Source organism: Bos grunniens, chromosome 3 (genome assembly GCF_055505025.1).
Source record: "Bos grunniens cultivar Pamir isolate PY7600 chromosome 3, Bosgru_T2T1.0, whole genome shotgun sequence".
Classification (NCBI taxonomy): domain Eukaryota; kingdom Metazoa; phylum Chordata; class Mammalia; order Artiodactyla; family Bovidae; genus Bos; species Bos grunniens.
In genome coordinates, this window is record NC_141167.1 from 118,830,992 (window position 1) to 118,851,187 (window position 20,196).

The 20,196-nt window shown below is 42.1% G+C and overlaps 1 protein-coding gene across 4 annotated transcripts in view; it reads right to left on the reverse strand.

The window, feature by feature from the left end:
• ALDH9A1 (aldehyde dehydrogenase 9 family member A1) overlaps positions 1–16,227 on the reverse strand; it is a 28,905-nt gene extending 12,678 nt beyond the window's left edge. The window contains exons 1-7 of one of the 4 annotated variants that reach the window (XM_086393852.1): positions 16,015–16,191; positions 13,931–14,076; positions 8,891–9,021; positions 3,587–3,716; positions 2,651–2,785; positions 1,125–1,321; positions 325–465 (exon numbers count right to left, since the gene is read on the reverse strand). In XM_086393852.1, the coding sequence (XP_086249978.1) occupies positions 325–465; positions 1,125–1,321; positions 2,651–2,785; positions 3,587–3,692 (579 nt within the window). In that variant the 5' untranslated portion in view covers positions 3,693–3,716; positions 8,891–9,021; positions 13,931–14,076; positions 16,015–16,191. Of the gene's footprint in view, positions 1–324; positions 466–1,124; positions 1,322–2,650; positions 2,786–3,586; positions 3,717–8,890; positions 9,022–13,930; positions 14,077–15,856 lie in introns of all 4 variants that reach the window. The other 3 variants (XM_086393853.1, XM_086393850.1, XM_086393851.1) reach the window with 3 other exon arrangements.
• Between the last annotated feature and the right edge of the window lie 3,969 nt (positions 16,228–20,196).

The window sequence follows — 20,196 nt, forward strand, 5'->3', positions numbered from 1 at the left end:
ACAGACAGAATGGTAAATGTGATAAAATGTTAACATTGAAGAACCTGGTTCAAAGGTATATGAGAATTCTTTGTATTATCTGTGCAACTTTTCTGTAAGTCTGAAATTATTTCAAAATAACAAGCTTTAAAACAAGCTGTGGGAGGTTCAAAAGGGAGGGGATATGTGTATACCTATGGCTGATGCATGTTGAGGTTTGACAGAAAACAACAGAATTCTGTAAAGCAATTATCCTTCAAATTAAAAAACAAAAAAACAAAAAAACATGCTGTGACATGAAAAGTGAAGACTCCCTCTAAACCTCTTTCAGGGTCAGGTACACACCTCGCCTTGAGTAAGGAAGTTGGCCATCAGCGCCCCCTTCACAGCATTCTTCATGTCACAGTCTGAGAAGATGATAAGTGGAGACTTGCCTCCGAGTTCCAGGGTGACAGGTTTGATTCCTTTAGCAGACATCTCCATGATCTTACAGAACAAGAACAAAAGCATCGAGAAGTTTAACACCAATGAGATTACATGTTATAGGTTAACTCGACCGTGACCCTGAAAAGTCATGTTGAACTACGTGTGACCTGCAGCCTTGTTCTCAATATACTCTGTCCTTAGTCTACTTGAAATAGTCTTTTCCAGAACACTGAAGAGAATCTACAGAATTGCATATTCTTAAGAGGGAGTTCATTTAAGACAACCTGTCAATTCATCTGTCATGGGCAGAAATTCTTTTGTATTGCTCTAACTGTGTTCCAGGCTGACAGAACTCAGAGCACAAATTAAGGTCAAATCGATGAATCTGAACAAACTGGGAAAACACCCTTTATTCAGAGGCGGCAGCTACAGATGAGGTAAGTCACTGAAGGATACGAGTGGCAGCCCAGGGTCTGACCTCCCAGACACAGGCAGAAGACGACTCCCGTCCCCAGCGGGCCTAACACACCGAGCTGCTCTAACTACTCCTTCACACTTCTCAAGTACACTTCAGACCTTGGCCCAGTAATCTGTACAGCCTCCCTGCCAATACAAGCTAGGTAAAATCAGAGGCTAAGCCTCCACCACACGCTCTGGGGAGGCCTGACAGAGCCACACCGAGATGTCATAACCAGATGCCCCTACTGTTTCACTCTCACCTTTGAGCCGGTGGGCACGCTTCCAGTGAAGGAGACTTTGGCCACATCACGATGCTGACACAGGAACTGGCCTGTGGCAGCCCCTCCCTGCACCACGTTGAACAGCCCAGGAGGGACTCCAGCCTCAGTATAGATTTCAGCCAGCAGCAACACGGACACGGGCGTGAAGGGTGAAGGTTTAAAGACCATGGCGTTACCTGCATTACCAAGACAAAAATACAGAAAGATTTTTTAAGACTGAAGATCCTCTGAAGACAGGACAAGGAGGACACATCAAGAACAACTCCAGTTGAGAAACACTGTATGACATCCCTTATATGCAGAATCTAAAAAGAAATGATACAAATGAACTTATTTATAAAATAACAGATACAGACTCACAGACTTAGAAAACTAACTTATGGTTGCCAGTGGGGAAGGATGGAGGGCAGGGATAGTTAGGGAGTTTGGGATCAACATGTACACACTGCTGTATTTCAAACTGATAACCAACAAGAACCTATTGCAGAGCACACAGAACTCTACTCAATGCTATATGGCAGCCTGGATGGGAGGGGAGTTTGGGGTAGAATGGATACATGTATATGTGATTGGCTGAGTCCCTTCACTGTTCACCTGAAACTGTCACAACATTGTTAATCAGCTATACGCAATATAAAATTAAAAATTAAAAAAAAACAACTCTAATTGTTTCCTGTTCCCCATCAAATGCTAGGCCAAAAATTATTATTAATAAGTAAACTTATCTTGTTCTTCCCTCCTTAGTTTCTCTCATGAAACAGACCAAGCCACACACTTGCAATGTCTCAACCAGTAATGCCTTATGTATCTACAGCTTTTTACATATATTAACCTCATGTAACATTTGCAACAGCAGTATGAAGTAGGTATGATTAGACCCATTTTATAAAAGCTGAAACTGAAGATAAGAAAGGTTAATTAATTTGATGCGAGTCTGCAAGGCTAGTAACTTAATTATATTTCTCCTCTATCACAGAGAAATGGGCAAAACGAACATGAGGCAGCAATAAGAAAAAAGCTGCATTTCAATACAATGTCTTAATACTAGACTCTTTTAACCTGAGAGTTTTTTCTAAGACATAATGTCTTCTTTTCCCACAGATTCTTCGTTTTAAATAGTGCAAGAAATCTTTTTATTAATCAACCAACGCTTCTCTAATGGAAACCTTGCCTTTCATTTCTCTTAAGACACAAATTAAGTTTGTCTTCTGCTTCCTAAATGAAGTGAAATTCCCAAGTGCTACCTGCTACACAGAAACGAATGCTCAGAATTCTTGTCCATAAAGGAAGAGAACTTTCAAGTGCACAAATCTAATTCATTTGACAGTAATAATAATAATAATAAAATCTCCAAGACCAAAATTAACTTTCTTCCTTCCCACAAACAAAAATAAATAAAAATGGGAATAATGTATAATCTCAAAGCTCCCTAGGGGGCAGGGCAGGGGTGAAATCATGCCAGGGAGAAAGGGTAGCTCCCAGGCGGAAGAATAATCCATACTTACCACAAGCCAGAGCTGGAGCCGACTTCCAGCAGGCGATCTGAAAGGGGTAGTTCCACGCTCCTATTCCAACACACACCCCTAGTGGTTCCCTTCTGGTGTAACCAAAGGATCCACCCGGGAGCTGGATGTGTTCGCCTAAGAGGACAGAGAGGGTAGAGAACAGTGTAGGCCGCCTGCCCCAAGAGTCCGCCAGTGCCTGGACTCACTCTGGACTCCAGCCAGACCACCCACCCCCAGCCACTGGGCTCTGGTCTTTTGTTCATTCTAGTTATTCGTACATTGCTTCTGCATGTTCTCTCCACATAAAGAATCCTTATTATCCTTCAAGCTAACGTTCATTCAACTCAATATAATCCTCTAAAAATTTACCAAGCATCCACCACATAACTCACAGGAAATGGAACAGAAATGGGGAGAGGCTTGGCAGCTAAACAGTCCCAGGACCCTGAACCTCAGCCTTCTCACCCCCACTGACCTCCTGGGCCTGGCCAACCCAGCCAACATGTGAACTGTTGGACATTTCCTAGACAGTAAAAGAAAATTTTTTGCTGAGTAAGTAAAACTAATAAATATGATGCACTCACTGAGTCTTGTAAGAACTGGTTTTTGCACAACCTTGTCTATGCCTCAGCTACAAGGTTAGGGGCTTTATATACTGGGCTGGGCAAAAAGTTTATTCAGATTTTTCCATACAATGTTATGGAAAAACTACAACCCAATACATCATCTCATCTAATCCCTCTAATAACCAATAAGATAGGGACGATCTCCCGTTTAAATAAAGATAAGTAATTCTCAGTGACACCCAAGTAGAGAGTGTTAAGTCCAAGATTTTAACTCAGGTCTGTCTTAATTCCAAAACCTGTACCCTACTCCACTAGGCTCTGCTCCCCTGCTTCCTACAAGCTGGTCACAGAAGGCGAGGTGTGGGCTTACCAGCCATGGATCCCGCCAAGCCTGCATAGTACTCCAGGCACTGCCAGGAAGTGTCAATGTCCCAGCGGGCCTCAAAGATGGACTTCCCATTGTTGATAGTCTCCATAGTGGCAATTTCATCCCTCCGTTCCTTTGGGCAAAGCAGAGAACTAGACTGAAGACAAATCACCATACACCTCAACATATTCAACAATCAAAACAGAAAACATTGCCTAATTTTTCAAAACAGAAACAGCTTGAACTTCCAAAAGAAAGGAATGGCTGGACATCTGGAAGAGATGAAAGTTGTTGCTAAACAGCACCCTGTCCTCCCCATCAAGTAACTGTCACAGATACAAGACCAACACCTCATTCCAAGATTAGTTAGAAAAGGACTGTTCTGAGAAATATTATATATGTACACATGCACCAAATATGTACAGATATTTGTGCATCAGGTTTTCCTGGTGGCTCAGACAGTAAAGAATCTGCCTGCAACACAGGACACCCGAGTTCGATCCCTGGGTCAGGAAGATCCCCTGGAGAAGTGAACGGAAACCCACTCCAGTATTCTTGCCTGGAGAATTCCATGGACAGAGGAGCCTGGAGGACTGCAGTCCATGGGGTCGCAAAAAGTCAGACAAGACTGAGTGACTAACACACTGCATGTATACAGTAAGAACAAAGAGTCCTTAGGAGAACTGTACAAAACAGCCAGATACACATCAACACAAATGGGTTTAATTCACCCAAAGAAATGCAGCATGCCAAAATCACAAGATAATTATTTTCTAATGCTCATTACTCATCAATTGTCTTTTCAAATTCTGTTTCCAGATGTGGTTTACACAACTTAAACGTACTACAGATGGCCAAAAATGAACAAAAAGATCTTGGAAATCAGACCTGAAAAAATAAATAATGTCCCCAAAGGAGATGAAAAACTTGAATATGGGGGTTTCCCTGGTGGCTCAGTGGTTGCTACAAAAGTATTGCAATTTTGGACTGTGCATTTTAAATCATTGTAACTAGGCTCAAATACATTTTTTTTTAATCAAAATAGGAACTATGACAATCAACACATTTTTGCCAACAAGAAATAAGTTTGTTTATTCTTATAGCATAAAAATTCATGCTTCAGGATTCAACAAACTCCTGGAAAGCATTTTCTGCTTCCTGCTGGTTATGAAAGCATTTTCCCTGCAAACAGTTGTCAAGATGCTTGAAGAAGTGGTCGTCAGTTGGCAAGAGGTCGGGTGGAATATGGCAGATGAAGCAAAACTTTGTAGCCCAATCCTCTCAATTTGTAAAGCTTGTACAACTTTTGGTTGTACAATGTGCAGTCGGGCATTGTTGTGGAGAACTGGGCCCTTTCTGTTGACCAGTACCGGCTGCAGGCATTGAAGTTTTCAGTGTATCTCATCAGCTTGCTGTGCATACTTCTCAGATGTAATGGTTTTGCCAGGATTTAGAAAGCTATAGTGGATCAGACCAGCAGCAGACCACCTAACAATGACCATGACCTTTTTTTGGTGCAAATTTGGCTTTGGGAAGTGCTCTGGAGCTTCTTCTTGGTCCAACCACTGTGCTGGTTGTTGCTGGTTGTCATATAAAATCCACTTTTCATTACACATCATGTCCTGATCAAGAAATGGTTTGTTGTTGCACAGAATATGGGAGGACAATACTCCAAAACGATGACTTTTAAAATTTTTGGTTAGCTCATGAGGCACCCACTCATCAAGTGTTTTCACCTTTCCAATTTGCTTCAAACGCCAAATGATCATAGAATGATCAACTCTGAGTTCTTGTGCAATTTCTCATGTAGTTGTAAGAGGATCAGCTTCGATAATGGCTCTTAATTGGTCACTGTCAACTTCTGATGGCCGGCCACTATGTTCCTCATCCTCAAGACTCTCATCTCCTTTGCAAAACCTCTTGAACCACTGCTGCACTGTATATTCATTAGCAGTTCCTGGGCCAAACACATTGTTGCAAGCTGTCTGCACTTCCTTATGACCTATTTTGAATGCTAATAAAAAAGTCATTCGAATTTGCTTTTTGTCTAACATCATTTCTATAGTCTAAAATAAATACAAAATAAACAGCAAGCAACAAGTCATTAGCAAAAAAAAGAGAAATGCGCATTAAAATGATGTATAACATAACCACATTTAAGAACGTAATCCAGGATCAAATGGCAAAGTTCAACAATGCAAAACTGCAATTACTTTGGCACCAATCTGTGTCTCCTAGACACAGGTTCGATCCCTGATCTGGGAAGATGCCACATGAAGCAACTAAGCCTATGAGCCACAACTATTGACCTATGGTCTAGAGCTGGGGAGCTGGAACTACTGTGTCCATGTGCCACAACTACTGAAGCCCATGTGCTCTAGAGCCCACGCTCTGCAACAAGAGAAGCCACTGAAATAAGAAGACGGCATGCTGCAACGCAAAGTAGCCCCTGCTCGCCGCAACTAGAGCAAAGTCCTCATGGCAACAAAGACGTAGCACAGCCAAAAATAAATAAAATTATTTAGAAAATCTGAATATGTAAGAAATAGGTATTTGCTATTACAGATCTGATTTTCATTAAAAAAAAACACTGTGGTCAAAATCTGTACATAAAACATGAATTGAACAATTGACAAGAAAGATGCATCTCTTACTAAAACTGACAATCAGTATGGCTGACCAGAAGCAAAATGAAATTAACAGAAATTAACACAAGTGTCTAACACAAGAGCTACCAAGTACAGATCTCAGAAAGCACGGAAGGATGAAATACAGGAAACGGCACTTTGATCATGATAATTGGACATGGTCTATTTCTACAAAGACTGGAGGTATGAAGTGCTTTGATTCGTTCATTCCACATTTGTTGGATTCCAGAAAAGATGACAGAGTAGGACTTGAGCTCAGCTCCTTTCATCAAAACACCAAAATCACAACTAACTGCTGAACAGCCATCAACAAGAAAGACCAGAACCTCCTAAAAAAGCTATTCTGCATCCAAAGACAAAGAAGAAGTCAACAAGATGGTGTGGGGCGGTACACTGCTAATCTAGTCAAATCCCACACTCACCAGGTAGGTGACCCACAAATTGGAAGATAATTATATTGCAGAGGTTCTTCCACAGGAGTGAGAGTTCTGAGCCCCACATCAGGCACCCCAGCCTGGAATACTGGCATCAGGAGGAGGAGCCCCCAGAGCATTTGGCTTTGAAGACCAGCGGGTCTTAATTATAGGGACTCCACAGGAGTGGAAGAGATAAAAACTTCACTCTTGGAGGATGCACAGAAGATCTCATGCACACCAGAACCCCAGGAAAAAGCAGCAAGTGACTCCATAGGAGCCTGGGTCAGACCTACCTGCTGGTCTCTGAGTGTGTCCTGAGAAGGCAGAGGGTGGCTGGCTTTGGTTTACAGTGAAGACAAGGACATCAGTGGCAGAGGAACCACAGAATACTCACTGGCATGAGCTCTCCTGAAGGCTGATATTTTGGCACCAAGACCTGGCTCCCCCAACAGCCTACAGGCCCCAGTGCTGGGATGCCTCGGGCCAAACAACCAACAGGGCGGAAACACAGCCCCATCCACCAGCAGACAGGCTGCCTAAAGTCTTCTTAAAGACTAAAGCCACGTCTAGACTCATCGCTTGACACGGCCCTGCCCACCAGAGGGCTAAGACCCAGACCCACATACCAGTAGGCAGGAACCAGCCCCTCCCTCCAGGAGGCCTGCAAAAGCCTCTAAACCAGCCTCATCCATGAGGCAGCAGATACCAGGAACAAGAGGAATAACTCCCCTGCGGCCTACAGGATGGAGACCACAAACACAGAGAGTTAGATAGAGGAGACAGTAGAGAAACATGTTCCAGATGAAGTAACAGGAGAAAACCCCAGAACAACAACCAAGTGAAGTGGAGCTAGACAATCATTTCACACTCTTTACTAAGAAAAAGGACAGATCCAGTCTCTTCCTTCAAGGAGCTCACTTCTTAAAAAGGAAGTTAGTAAGTGCTAAACAAAATTCTGCAATTACTGAATAGACATGTTTCTTCAGAAAGGATGATTTGTTTACATCCAAATATAGTCTAAATTAAACTGCCTTTCAAACCAACAATTTACCTTCTCTTTCCTGATTCTATACTCACCAAAACAATTTTTTAACAATTAATTAATTTTTCCCAGTTACTGATACTAGAAAGAGGGTACTTAGGAAGACAACAGCCATTAGTTCTGATGTAACAGTTCTTGAATTAAAAGACACTTACTCCTTGGAAGGAAAGTTATGACCAACCTAGATAGCATATTCAAAAGCAGAGACATTACTTTGCCAACAAAGGTCCGTCTAGTCAAGGCTATGGTTTTTCCAGTGGTCATGTATGGATGTGAGAGTTGGACTGTGAAGAAGGCTGAGTGCCGAAGAATTGATGCTTTTGAACTGTGGTGCTGGAGAAGACTCTTGAGAGTCCTTTAGACTGTGAGGAGATCCAACCAGTCCATTCTGAAGGAGATCAGCCCTGGGTGTTCTTTGGAAGGAATGATGCTAAAGCTGAAACTCTTTGTACTCTTGAAACTCTTAATACTTTGGCCACCTCATGCAAAGAGTTGACTCACTGGAAAAGACTCTGATGCTGAGAGGGATTGTGGGCAGGAGAAGGGGACGACAGAGGATGAGACGGCTGGATGGCATCACTGACTCGATGGACGTGAGTCTGAGTGAACTCCGGGAGTTGGTGATGGACAGGGAGGCCTGGCATGCTGCAATTCATGGGGTCGCAAAGAGTCACACACGACTGAGCGACTGAACTGAACTGAACTGACTGAACAGTTCTTTAACCAGGTGTGAATCATCCCACTTCTTGATGTGTTGAGTATGATCAATGTAAAACACATTTTCAAAAGGCAGGGAACTAGTCCCTAAAGAGGAAGTAGGCACCAGTTCACTAATCAGCATAAACACACTGATGAAATCAGTATGTTACACTTCAAACACATGAAGAAATATTAAACTGACAAAAATGAAATGCTGTTGTCTTCCACATTAATACAAGCATGAACAGACAAGAATTAATCTATGACTACTGCTGAAAAGCCTTGGAATATTTACTAAGAAAGGAAGTTTCATTAAGATTTTTTTTTTTGGGTAAAGAATGGACAGGCAATTAGTTTTGAGGACTATTTCAAGGTTTCAACTCAAAGAGAAAATTCAATCTATTGGCTGGTCTTTTGAAATTTTTCTTGTCTTATTCCAGCATCCTCTATCCTCATGCAAAAGGTTATTTCTAAAAAGCCATTGTGGGGCCTTTTGACATACCTTGCTGCTGCTACTGCTGCTAACTCACTTCAGTCACGTCCGACTCTGTGCGACGCCATAGACGGCAGCCCACCAGGCTCCCCCGTCCCTGGGATTGTCCAGGCAGGAACATTGGAGGGAGTTGCCATTTCCTTCTCCAACACATGAAAGTGAAAAGTGAAAGTGAAGTCGCTCAGTCGTGTCCGACTCTTATCGACCCCATGGACTGCAGCCTACCAGGCTCCTCTGTCCATGGGAGTCTCCAGGCAAGAGTACTGGAGTAGGGTGCCATTGCCTTCTCCTTACAAGGATCATAAAAAAGACACTGATGAAAACTATCAAGCAGTCCAAGGGAATCTCTAACACTTAATACTGCATTCAGGGAAATGGGATTCCTTTGCCCTCCTGGGATAAGGAGGGCAGAAGGGAAAGGGGAAAACAATGTAAGCTTCCTGCCCCTACTAGCTCCAAGAGCCACCATAAAACAAAACTGTCCACCATGACAACGCACTGCGATGAGCATCTCTTGGGAAGCATGTGCTTCATATCTACCCCTATCCCTCTCTTGGCCGCCCCGCTTCTCTTGTGACCTGACCACGGGTCCACTGGATGAAAGGGAAGAAGAAAAGCCCCATCCCCCTCCTTCATTTCAAACCGCCAAGCAAGCATTAAGTGTCTAGCTTTTTTATAAGAGAACAGCATGAGCAAAGACATGCCCATTCAACTCTAATAAGCCTGAGCCCCTGCTTGCTTCAAGAGGCAGAGCTGAGCAAAAGAACGGCTGAAGGCAAGTACATAAGCTACACACGCACTCTTTTCTATGTGTAAATAGTGGTAAAATACATTATAGTTTTAAAATACATTTCTCTCTCCTTTTAAAGCCAAATGACAGCGACTTTCCTAAGGAGGCTCCAACTTAGAAATGATTGGCGCCTACCATTAAGATCTTTATAATTTGATAAAAAGCATCAAAAAATTCAAAGTGAAAAGGGAAACTTTTTTCCCTTTTTTTTGAAACCATCACATACAATGGTATGTGTAACTAACACATACCAAAAACTGTTCATTTCACTAGGAGTCCATAGGCTTCCAGCTAAGATAGAGTAATACGGATCAGATTTAGGCTCCATCCTCAAGCAACTAAAAATACCAGATAAAATACACAAAACAACAATTTTTACAAAACAACAATTTTCAGACACTGGACATTGGACAGCTCAGGACAGTGATCCCTGAGAGAAGGAAACAAATGAGGTGGGCCCTACATATGTTCTTGCCTGCTTCCTGGAAAAAGTCTCTATCAGAGAGCCAGTAAGAGGGCCTTAGGTGGGACCCAACAGATACTCTGAGTTAAGGAAACAGGTTGGGCATTCAAGGACTATGTGATGGCTACAGTATGCATTCTAGGGATAGGAGAGAAGAGAGCTGCACAGAAGAATCCCAGAGATCCCCCTTAAGTCTTCATCTGAGAACTGGTCAGTGTGAGGACCCTACCCAAGGCTAGGAAAAAACTAACCAAGAAGGTGAAAAGGAAAAAAAAAAAAAAATCCCCAGAACTCACACAGGGGCATGAACAATTCATGTTCCCACCAGTCATGTTAAGAAAAACCTCACTAGTACACAGAGCATCAAGCTAGGTATTCAGAAGGGTATTCAATAGTGGGGGAAAATAAGCTGTTCTGATCACACCTAACAAAGAACAGGAACAAGTCTTGCAAGGATCAAACTAATTCCAAGTAACTTCACTGTGTCCCAGAACAAAGCTCATTAATGTTTTAAAGTACAAGAATATTCAGCATCCAACACATAAAAATCACAATGTTTAGTGATAACAAATTACTAGACAGGCAAAAGATAGGAAAGTTATATAACATTTAACCAGGAGGAAAAAAACCAGTCATCCAAAACAGGAAAGTTATATAACACCTAAAGAGGAGGAAAAAGTCAACCAATAGAAAGAGATCCAGAGCTGGTAGATGTCACAATTAGTAGAGGGGGATATTAAAAGTTATTATGACTATATTCCATGTGTTCAGGAAAGTAGAGGAAAACATGAACATGTTAAGGAGCAACATGGAACAACAACAAAAAAGACTCACGTTGCACGTCTAGAGATGAAAAATACACCAGACGGGATTAACAGCAGATCAGATACTATGGATGAAAAGGTAGGTGAACTTTACGTGTAACAATGCAAATTACCCAAAATGAAACACAGAGAGAAAAAACTGCGGAAAAAAATGAACAGATCATTAGTGAGCTGTAGAACAGTTTCAAGTAGCCCAAGGTATATGTAATTGGAGGCTCTGAAGAAGAGGAAATAGAAGAGTGGGGGCAGAAGAAATATCTAAAGAAATAATAGCCATAATTTTTCCAAATGTAACTATATATGTACAAATTCAAGAGAAACTCCAAACAAAAGAAATATAAAGAAAACTGCATCAAAAGACAATGAACTTGTTTAAAACTGATGACAAGAAGAAAATCTTAAAAGCAGCCAGAGAGATAACAAATATTTAATAGAAGGGAGCAAAAATAAGAATGACAGCAGACTTCTCTTCTGAAACAAAACAAGTCAGAAGACAGCAATGCAACATCTTTAAAGCACTGAAAGAAAAAACTGTCAATCTAGAATTATTTATCTAGAACTCTTTTTGAAAATGAAAGCAAGGACATCCCTGGTGGTCCAGTGGTAAAGGATCTGCCTGCAGTTCAGGGGATATGGCTTTGATCCCTGGTCCAGGAAGATTCCATATGCCTCGGGGCAACTAAGCCCATGCGCCACTCCAGAGCCCACAGGCTTCGAGTACTGAGCCCTAACGACAGCAACGACTGAAGCCTGCAAGCCCTAGAGCCCGTGATTTGCAACACAGGCAACCACGGCAATGAGAAGCCTGCACACTGCAACTAGAGGGCAGCCCCTGCCTGCAGCAGCTCCAGAAAGCCCACACAGCAGCGAAGACAGCACAGCCAAAAACAGATAAGTAAAAAGTGTAAAACTAATATAAATAAAGGAATAATGAAAGTGAAATAAAGACTTCAGACATACAAAAGCTAAAAGAACATCTCTAGCAAACCTGCACATGAAACATGCTAAGGAAATTTCTTCAAGCAGAAATAAAAATGGTAACATAGAAATCTGGGCCTTCCCAAAGGGATGAAGAACACTAGTTATGTTAAAAATGTGAGTAAATATAAATATTTTTATCTTATAGAAGATAATTGTGCGTAGTTTAAAAATGGAAAGGGCAAGGAACTATAGATCATGATTAAATTCAAAAATCACTGAAAGAAAACAACCAGGGGCTAAACTGTAGGTTGTGGTCAGGGGGTGGGATCTGTTCAGTCATAGAATAATTTCAGGTAAAGGTGGATCCAGGGCTTCCCTGGTGTTTCAGGGCTAAAGAATCTGAATGCCAATGCAGGAGGCGCAGGTTTGATCATCAGTCTGGAAGGTCCCCTTGAGAAGGAAATGGCAACCCACTCTAGAATTCTTGCCTGGGAAATCCCACGGACAGAGAAGCCTGGAGAGCTAAAGTCCATGGGATTGCAAAAAGTCAAACAGGACTCAGTAACTGAACAAAAACAACAACAGCAAAGGTAGATTCAGGCCATGATCATCAGACAAGAGCTTTCGAGAAAGACAGTAATATATTTTTGACTGTAAAAAATTATATAAAATATTAAAGAAAACGGAATGAAGAGTTTAAAGAAAAAGAAAATTAACATTAGACAGTCGATTTCAGAGCAAAAAAAAAATAGGTACTACTCAGGATTTTAAAAATAATTTTATAATAATAAAAGAGCCAGTTCTTAAGAAGGTAAAACAAACCAAATGCTTATGCACAAGCAAAAGTGAGAGGCAAGTTAGAATAATAAATTATCAGCTTTGAGTTACAACTTTTAATCTACCAAATTAAAAATAAATTTTGATAAAAGAAAACACCTTGTTGGGAGAAAATTCTCCAGGAATATTTTGACATTACTGCATGGTGTAGGCTTTCAGCAAAGGCCACCGGCAAGCTGACTGAAAAGCAAAGGCCTTGGAAGGCAATGACAGCATCTCCCTAAAGACGGAGGTCTCTGAAAAGATGTGGAGATAAAAAGCTCTCTACTTCCAGTTCTTGGAGACTTCTGCTTACATTCCAGGGTAATAAATCTAGTGATACCTTTCCCCTTAACCTTGGAGATCTGCTCAGTGAGTAACATCTCATTAACCTTAACAAGTAACCTTTCACCAAAGGAGAGAATGGGCAGATGTGCCCCTTATAAGTTGAGTCTCTTAATTTTGGGGTTCCTCTCCTACAGTGCAACCCACTGTATGCAACAGGATAACATCTAGCTCTTACTGCATCACCCCATGGGGACTGGGGCTCAGAAAACTAGTACTAAAGTATTTTGCTGTGAGTAATAAACTCTCTCTCTAATCCAGAAAACTTTATGTTTCTTGTCAGAATACCCATATAACCTTGCAAAAAGGGTAACTCTCAGACCCCCAGTTTCTGACATAACACACTAATAAGGAAAAAAGTCATCACAGTCCTACACTGAGAGATATCCCTGATTTATATTTTGGTGTATATCCTCTGAATCCTCTAATTTTCTGTAAAGACAATCTAGTACTTTTGCCTTTTAAGACTGTAAAAAGCTAAACTTTATTTCATAAGAGGGAAACAGGAATGAATCTATGAAATCTTCTAGGCAACTAAGGCAGAAAATTAACCTGAAAAAGAAAAGTCAACTTCAGAGTCATCAGAGGAAAGAGTAAACATATAGTTAAAAAGAAAAGGAGACAAGCTACAAAGGATACATTATCATTACAACAAAGAAGGAAAAGAAAGCCTGCCCAGGGAGATTTCACAAGGAGCCTAGAGCCAGAAAGAAATCACTGAAGGAAAGCTTGTTGTACATATCAAAGTGAGCATATGGAAATGTTTTTGGATCTCATCAAAAAGGTATCACTTAATAATGCACCAGTCTAACTGCAAATCATCACACACACAAAAAAATCACAGAGCAATGCAAGAGGACTTTTCTGGAAGAGATTAAATTAAAACATACCCTTATTATCCTGGCAGCCTCCAAAAGGATTCGGCAACGCTCCATGCCAGATTTTTGACTCCATATTTTAAAGGCAGCCTTTGCATCCTGAATAGCCAAATTTACTTCCTTTTCTCCTGAACATGTGAAAGTAGCTATCACCCTACCTATAAATACAGGGAAAGTCAGTGTTAATTTCAAATGTTTGCCACATATTTTAAATAAAGTATTGTGTATCCATTTTCCTTTCAGTGATCCTCTTCCTGTTTTTAAGTATAGTCTGATTTAGTGACTACCCCTAAAGCAACAGCTTATCTTTTAAAGAATCTAATAAAAGTTGAACACTTGTCTTCAGAAAAATGTACTGTGTCTCTTGCCTAGCACACCTTGAACTCTGGGGTAAGAACTCCTGCCCTCCTCTATTTCACACTTGGGTTTACTAAGGTTAACTTCCTATCAATTATTTCACAATGCTCTTTAACAGTATTTTATAATCTCAGAGGTCTTGCAAAATCAAAGTATTCACTCTCCTGGGTTATGAACTCTGATTTTAAATCACTGGTCTGTGTTCTATGTAAGTCATATAATACTACTGATACTTGATGAACATGGTTAATAAATAGAGGATCAAGAAAAGATATTACTAAAAGCAAGAAAATTTTTTTCTCAAATATGAGGGAAAAAAATCCCAATCTCTCATTTTCTTCTTGTTTTTGTTGTTCAGTTACTAAGTCACGTCTGACTTTTTGTGACCCCATGGGCTGTAGCCTGCCAGGCTCCTTTGTCCATGGGATTTTCCAGGCAAGAATTCTGGAGTGGGTTGCCATTTCCAACTCCAGGGGATCTTCAGACCCAGGGATCGAACCCACATCTCCTATGTTGGCAGGTGCATTCTTTACCACTGGGCCACCTCGGAAGCCCATTTCATTTTCTTACTTCAATCCTATTCCCTACACTGGGCAAAATATAAAATGATCAGTTTTTCTAGACCCAAATCCTAAGGGTTGTGACTGACACTACTAAAAAGAAATCTCTAGGATGTCAGTTAAGGGTCTTCCCTCCCACAAGAACATCTGGGACTCTGCTTTTTCCAGAGATTTCACAAACCTGTATTATAAATTTGAGTAGCCAATTGATAGAGGTAGTGGCTAAGAATCACACAGAACACACTGTAGGCAGTTAAAATAAAGAGCAATTTTTCTGTCTTTTGTATCAATATGGGAGTGGGAAATCAAGAGGCCTAAAGGAGAGCCTGATGGTGGCTGTGGGCCCTTCCTGCTCTGACAAGTCGCTGCTCTGTGGTTTTCTGTAATTGATCACACCTAAATTCTCCAGTTTCTTGAAATTCAGTTTTATCCGTCTGGGGATATACTATTCGGTTTGCACAAACATTTATATTTCTCTCCTCGCAAACATTAAACCTAGCAAAACAAAATAAAAACAAAAAACTTCTTCCTCATTTGCTTTGTGATCTTTGGACTTCCCAAGGCCTGGCACAGTGCTTGGCACACATTAAATACTGGATAAAAGCAGAATTTTTTATATCCCTTTCCCAGCTCTGGTTCGTGTCCGGAAACACTTTTAACACTAGGGGATGGCAACAAAGTAATCATTCACGCTCATTACAACCATCTGTGCATGCTCCTCCATTTTGGCACAAGTATTTCTTTTCACCCTGTCCTAGAATTCTTCTAAGTCCACCGTTGAAGACATTACTGAGATCCTACCTTTAAAATTTAATAATTAACACAAAGACACTACCTTACCCACCGGGGCTCTGTGGACTCTGTTCAGGCTGTTGTGAAATTAACCTTGACCCCACCGCGCAACTCACGAGCTGCTCCCCTTTTCTACGACTCCTTCCTGCCCCGGTCCAGAAGCTCCCGTGTTTGCGCAGCATCCTTAGCTGCCTACACAGATAACTTTATACTCTACACCATCACTTACCCGTGCTCAGTAAACGTCTGTTCATTGCACTACTCGAAGCTTCAGGAAGTTAGAATAGGTTTCACCCCTGGGGCGGGGGAGCGTCACTCCGCGCCACAGCTTCGCCCCTACCCTGGCCCCCTCGACCCGGCCCCAGCGCCGTCCCTCCGACCCGTTACCGGTTGCTGGCTCAAAAGCCTTCTCGGTGCCGGAGGCATCCACTGGTTCCACGCGGGCCCCGCCACGGTAATTGAGCGGCTGCGACACGACGAAGGTGCCAGTGCTCATGGCGGCGATCCGAGCAGAAGCTGGCCTGAGGGTGCGGGAAAGCGTACACAGTGCAGCCAGGCCAGCTCGGAGAAACATGGGGAGCAGGAGCCGCGGAGAGGGCCAAGCCTGAGGGGCGGGGCCGCGGGGAGGCGGGGCCGCGGGGGGGGCGGGGCAGGACGCGGGCTGAGGGAGGGGCGGGGCCGGGCGAGGGCTGGGGCAGTGCGGAGGGGCGGGACCGAGGCAAGACGCGAGCTGAGGGAGGGGCGCGCCCGGACTAGAGTTGAGGGGCCTCCAGACAAGGGCCCGCCTTCCGGGGCGGAGTTTGCAAGACTTCGTGCAGTCAGTTGGCTAGTCGGTGGTCCAGGTCGGCTCCTCGCTTAGCCTAGAGGCTGGGTGGCACATCAGTCTTACACATAAACGCACGCACGCCCACGCACTCACTTTCTCCCCCTCACTGTCTCCAGAAAGTGAAAGTGAAATCGCTCAGTCGTGTCCGACATGGACTGTAGCCCACCAGGCTCCTCTGTCCATGGGATTCTCCAGGCAAGAGTACTGGAGTAGGTTGCCATTTCCTTCTCCAGGGGATCTTCCCAACCCAGGGGTCGAACCCCAGGCCTCCCGCACTACGGCAGACGCTTTACCGTCTGAGCCACCAGAGAAGCTCAGTATTTATAACAAGAGTTTTCAGGTACATCACTACATGTAATCAGCCTAGGGTCTTCTGATCATTCGGTCTAAGGAAAGGGGAGGATTAGATCCAGTGATTAGGATTACCCATTTCCACTGCACTAGACACCGTTGAACCCCTGATGAAGGAACTAAGATCAAAAGATCACACATGCCATGCCAGGGCGTGTGTGAGTGTGTGTGTGTATATAATGAAAGAAAGTGAAAGTGTTAATTGCTCAGACCTGTCTGACTCTGCGACCCCAAGGACTGTAGTCCGCCTGGCTTCTCTGTCCATGGGATTTTTCAGGCAAGAATACTGGAGTGGGTAGCCATTCCCTCCTCCAAGGGATCTTCCCAACCCAGGGATGGAACCCAGCTCTCCTAAATTGCAGGCAGATTGTTTACCGTCTGAGCAACCAGGGAAGTATATATTTATTTATCTATTTATCAATATCTCCTAGCTGAGCATGTTATAACTTTCTTAGATTATCTGGTACACATCTCCCAAACGTCAAACTTTATACAGATAATGAGGTTTACATTTCTTTCTTCTTCCAGATCAGTGTTTAAAACAAGAGTTTCAAGTTCAAATAGGTAACACAGACTTTGAAAAGAAAGTTTTTGTTTTTTTTTTTTACTTTGGCAGGAAAGCACAACAGAGAAATCTACTCCGTATGATAAACAATAGAGTTAGTCACACCATAATTAGTCACAAAGTGACTTTGTGAATTAATTTTACTTCTGAATTAATTCTCTTTACCTCTGAATTAATTAGCTTTCATGTTTGGTTGGGCTTCCGTGGTGGCACTGGTAAAGAATCTGCCTGCAATGCAGAAGACCAGAGTTCGATCCCTGGATCAGGAAGATTCCCTGGAGGCGGGCATGGCAACCCACTCCAGTATTCTTGCCTGGAGAATCCCATGGACAGATTCTCCCATGACAAAGAGCAGACTACAGTCCACGGGGTTGCACAGAGATAGACTCGACTGAAGCGACTAAGCAGCAGCAGCAGCAGCAACATGCTTGGTTGTATTATCAAAGGCAAAGATAGCAGATGCTTATGTGAGAAAGACATTTATTTCTCTATCATAGAACATGCTAAACAGTGCAGCAATAATACAGTGGCCCTAAAGTGTTAGGAAGGGGCCCCCTCGGTTCTTCTGCTCTGACAGTCTCACATGTTAATTTCTCCATGTTCTTTCAAAGACCGCTCTCCCTTATCTTCTCATAGAGGAGCTTCAGACATACGGAGACATAGCTACCATCTTGTATGTCACAAAAAGCATCCAGACAGTTCTGATGCAGGTGACTCATGTAGTCCTTGGACCACACTCAAAACAACTAAGTTTGTTTCCAAATTATGACTCTTGGAACACTGATTTTGTAAGATGTTCCTTATTAAAAAAAAAAAAAGATTCTATTTAATATACCCTTCTTCTGGAAATTAACAATAATTATTAGCACATTTAGAGCTCAAGTAAGTGCTGCAGTAAAAAAATCTGTTCAAAACAAGTGAGGGAGATTAGAAGTACAAACTTCCAGTTATAAAATAAAAGAGTCACAGGGGTATAATATACAACACAGGGAATACAATCAATAATATTGCAATAACTTTGTATGGTAACCAGTCTTAAAGTGGTGATCATTTTATAATGTAGGGAAATATCGAATCACTCTGCTGTATACCTGAAGCTAAAGTAATATTTTAAGTTGATTGTACTTCAATAAAAAATAATAATTGAAGAAACAAATTTGTTCAATGTAATAACCTATGATTTCCCAATCTTATTTGAATGCAGCACTGATTTTTCAAGTGACCACTGATAAACACTTTGGAAAATGTTTTGAAGTCAAGTTGGGAGATGAGACTTAAAGTTTAGCTAGTAAGGAGTCTTCGAGTGCAGTATGTGCTAAGTTGCTTCTGTTGTGTCCGATTCTTTGCAATCCCATGGACGATAGCACAACAGGCTCCTATGTCCATAGCGATTCTCCAGGCAAGAATACTGGAGTGGGTTGCCATTCCCTCTTCCAGGGGATCTTCCCTACTCAGGGATTGAACCCACATCTCTTGTGGCTCCTGCATTGTAGGCAGATTATTTACTTGTGAGAAGTCCCACATTTTTCTAAATTTCATGAAAATTATAAATTTTCCAATCCAAGAAGTTCAATCAAGCTATAACAGAAGAAATACTAATAAAAGTACATCAACACACATCCTAACTAAAATTCTAGGAAACTCTGATAAGTACAAGTTCTAAAATAGGTGTTACAGAGTCCTTCTTCGAGGATTATTCAGCTTTTGCAGCCTTATTTCACAATCAGGGAGCCGAGGGTTTATTTTAACAAAACTTTTTTAGGCCAGGCTTTCCACAGTTTCTTCAGGATTCTCTCACTTCACAATTTTCAGTTCAGTCACTCAATCATGTGTGACACTTTGCAACCCCATGGACTGTAGCACGCCAGGCTTCCCTGTCCATCACCAATTCCCAGAGCTTGCTCAAAATCATGTCCATGGAGTCAGTGATGCCATCCAACCATCTCATCCTCTGTCATCCCCTTCTCCTCCTGCCTTCAATCTTTCCCAGCATCAGGGTCTTTTTCAATGAGTCTGTTTTTTGCATTAGGTGGCCAAAGTATTGGAGCTTCAGTTCAGCATCAATCCTTCCAAAGAATATTCAGGACTGATTTCCTTTAGGATTGACTGGTTCGATCTCCTTGCAGTCCAAAGGACTTTCAAGAGGCTTCTCTAGCACCACAGTCCAAAAGCATCAATTCTTTAGCACTCAGCTTTCTTTATAGTCCAACTCTTACATCCATACTCGACTACTTGAAAAAACATAGCTTTGACTAGACGGATCTTTGTCAGCAAAATAATATCTCTGTTTTTTAATATGCTGTCTAGGTTGGTGACAGCTTTTCTTCCAAGGAGTAAGCATCTTTTAATTTCATGGCTGCAGTCACCATCTGCAGTAATTTTGGAACCCATATAAAGTCTTTCACTGTTTCCATTGTTGCCCCATCTATTTGCCATGAAGTGATGGGACTGGATGCCATAATCTTAGCTTTTGGAATATTGAGTCTTAAGCCAGCTCTTTCACTTTCAAGAGGCTCTTTAGTTCCTCTTTGCTTTCTGCCATAAGGGTGGTGTCATCTGCATATCTGAGGTTATTGATATTTCTCCCGGCAATCTTGATTCTAGCTTGTGCTTCATCCAGCCCAGCATTTCGCATGATGTACTCTGCATATAAGTTAAATAAGCAGGGTGACAATATGCAGCCTTGACATACTCCTTTCCCAATTGGAAGCAGTCTGTTGTTCCATGTCCAGTTCTAACTATTGCTTCTTGACCTGCTACAGATTTCTCAGTAGGCAGGTAAGGTGGTCTGGTATTTTCATCTCTTGAAGAATTATCCACAGTTTGT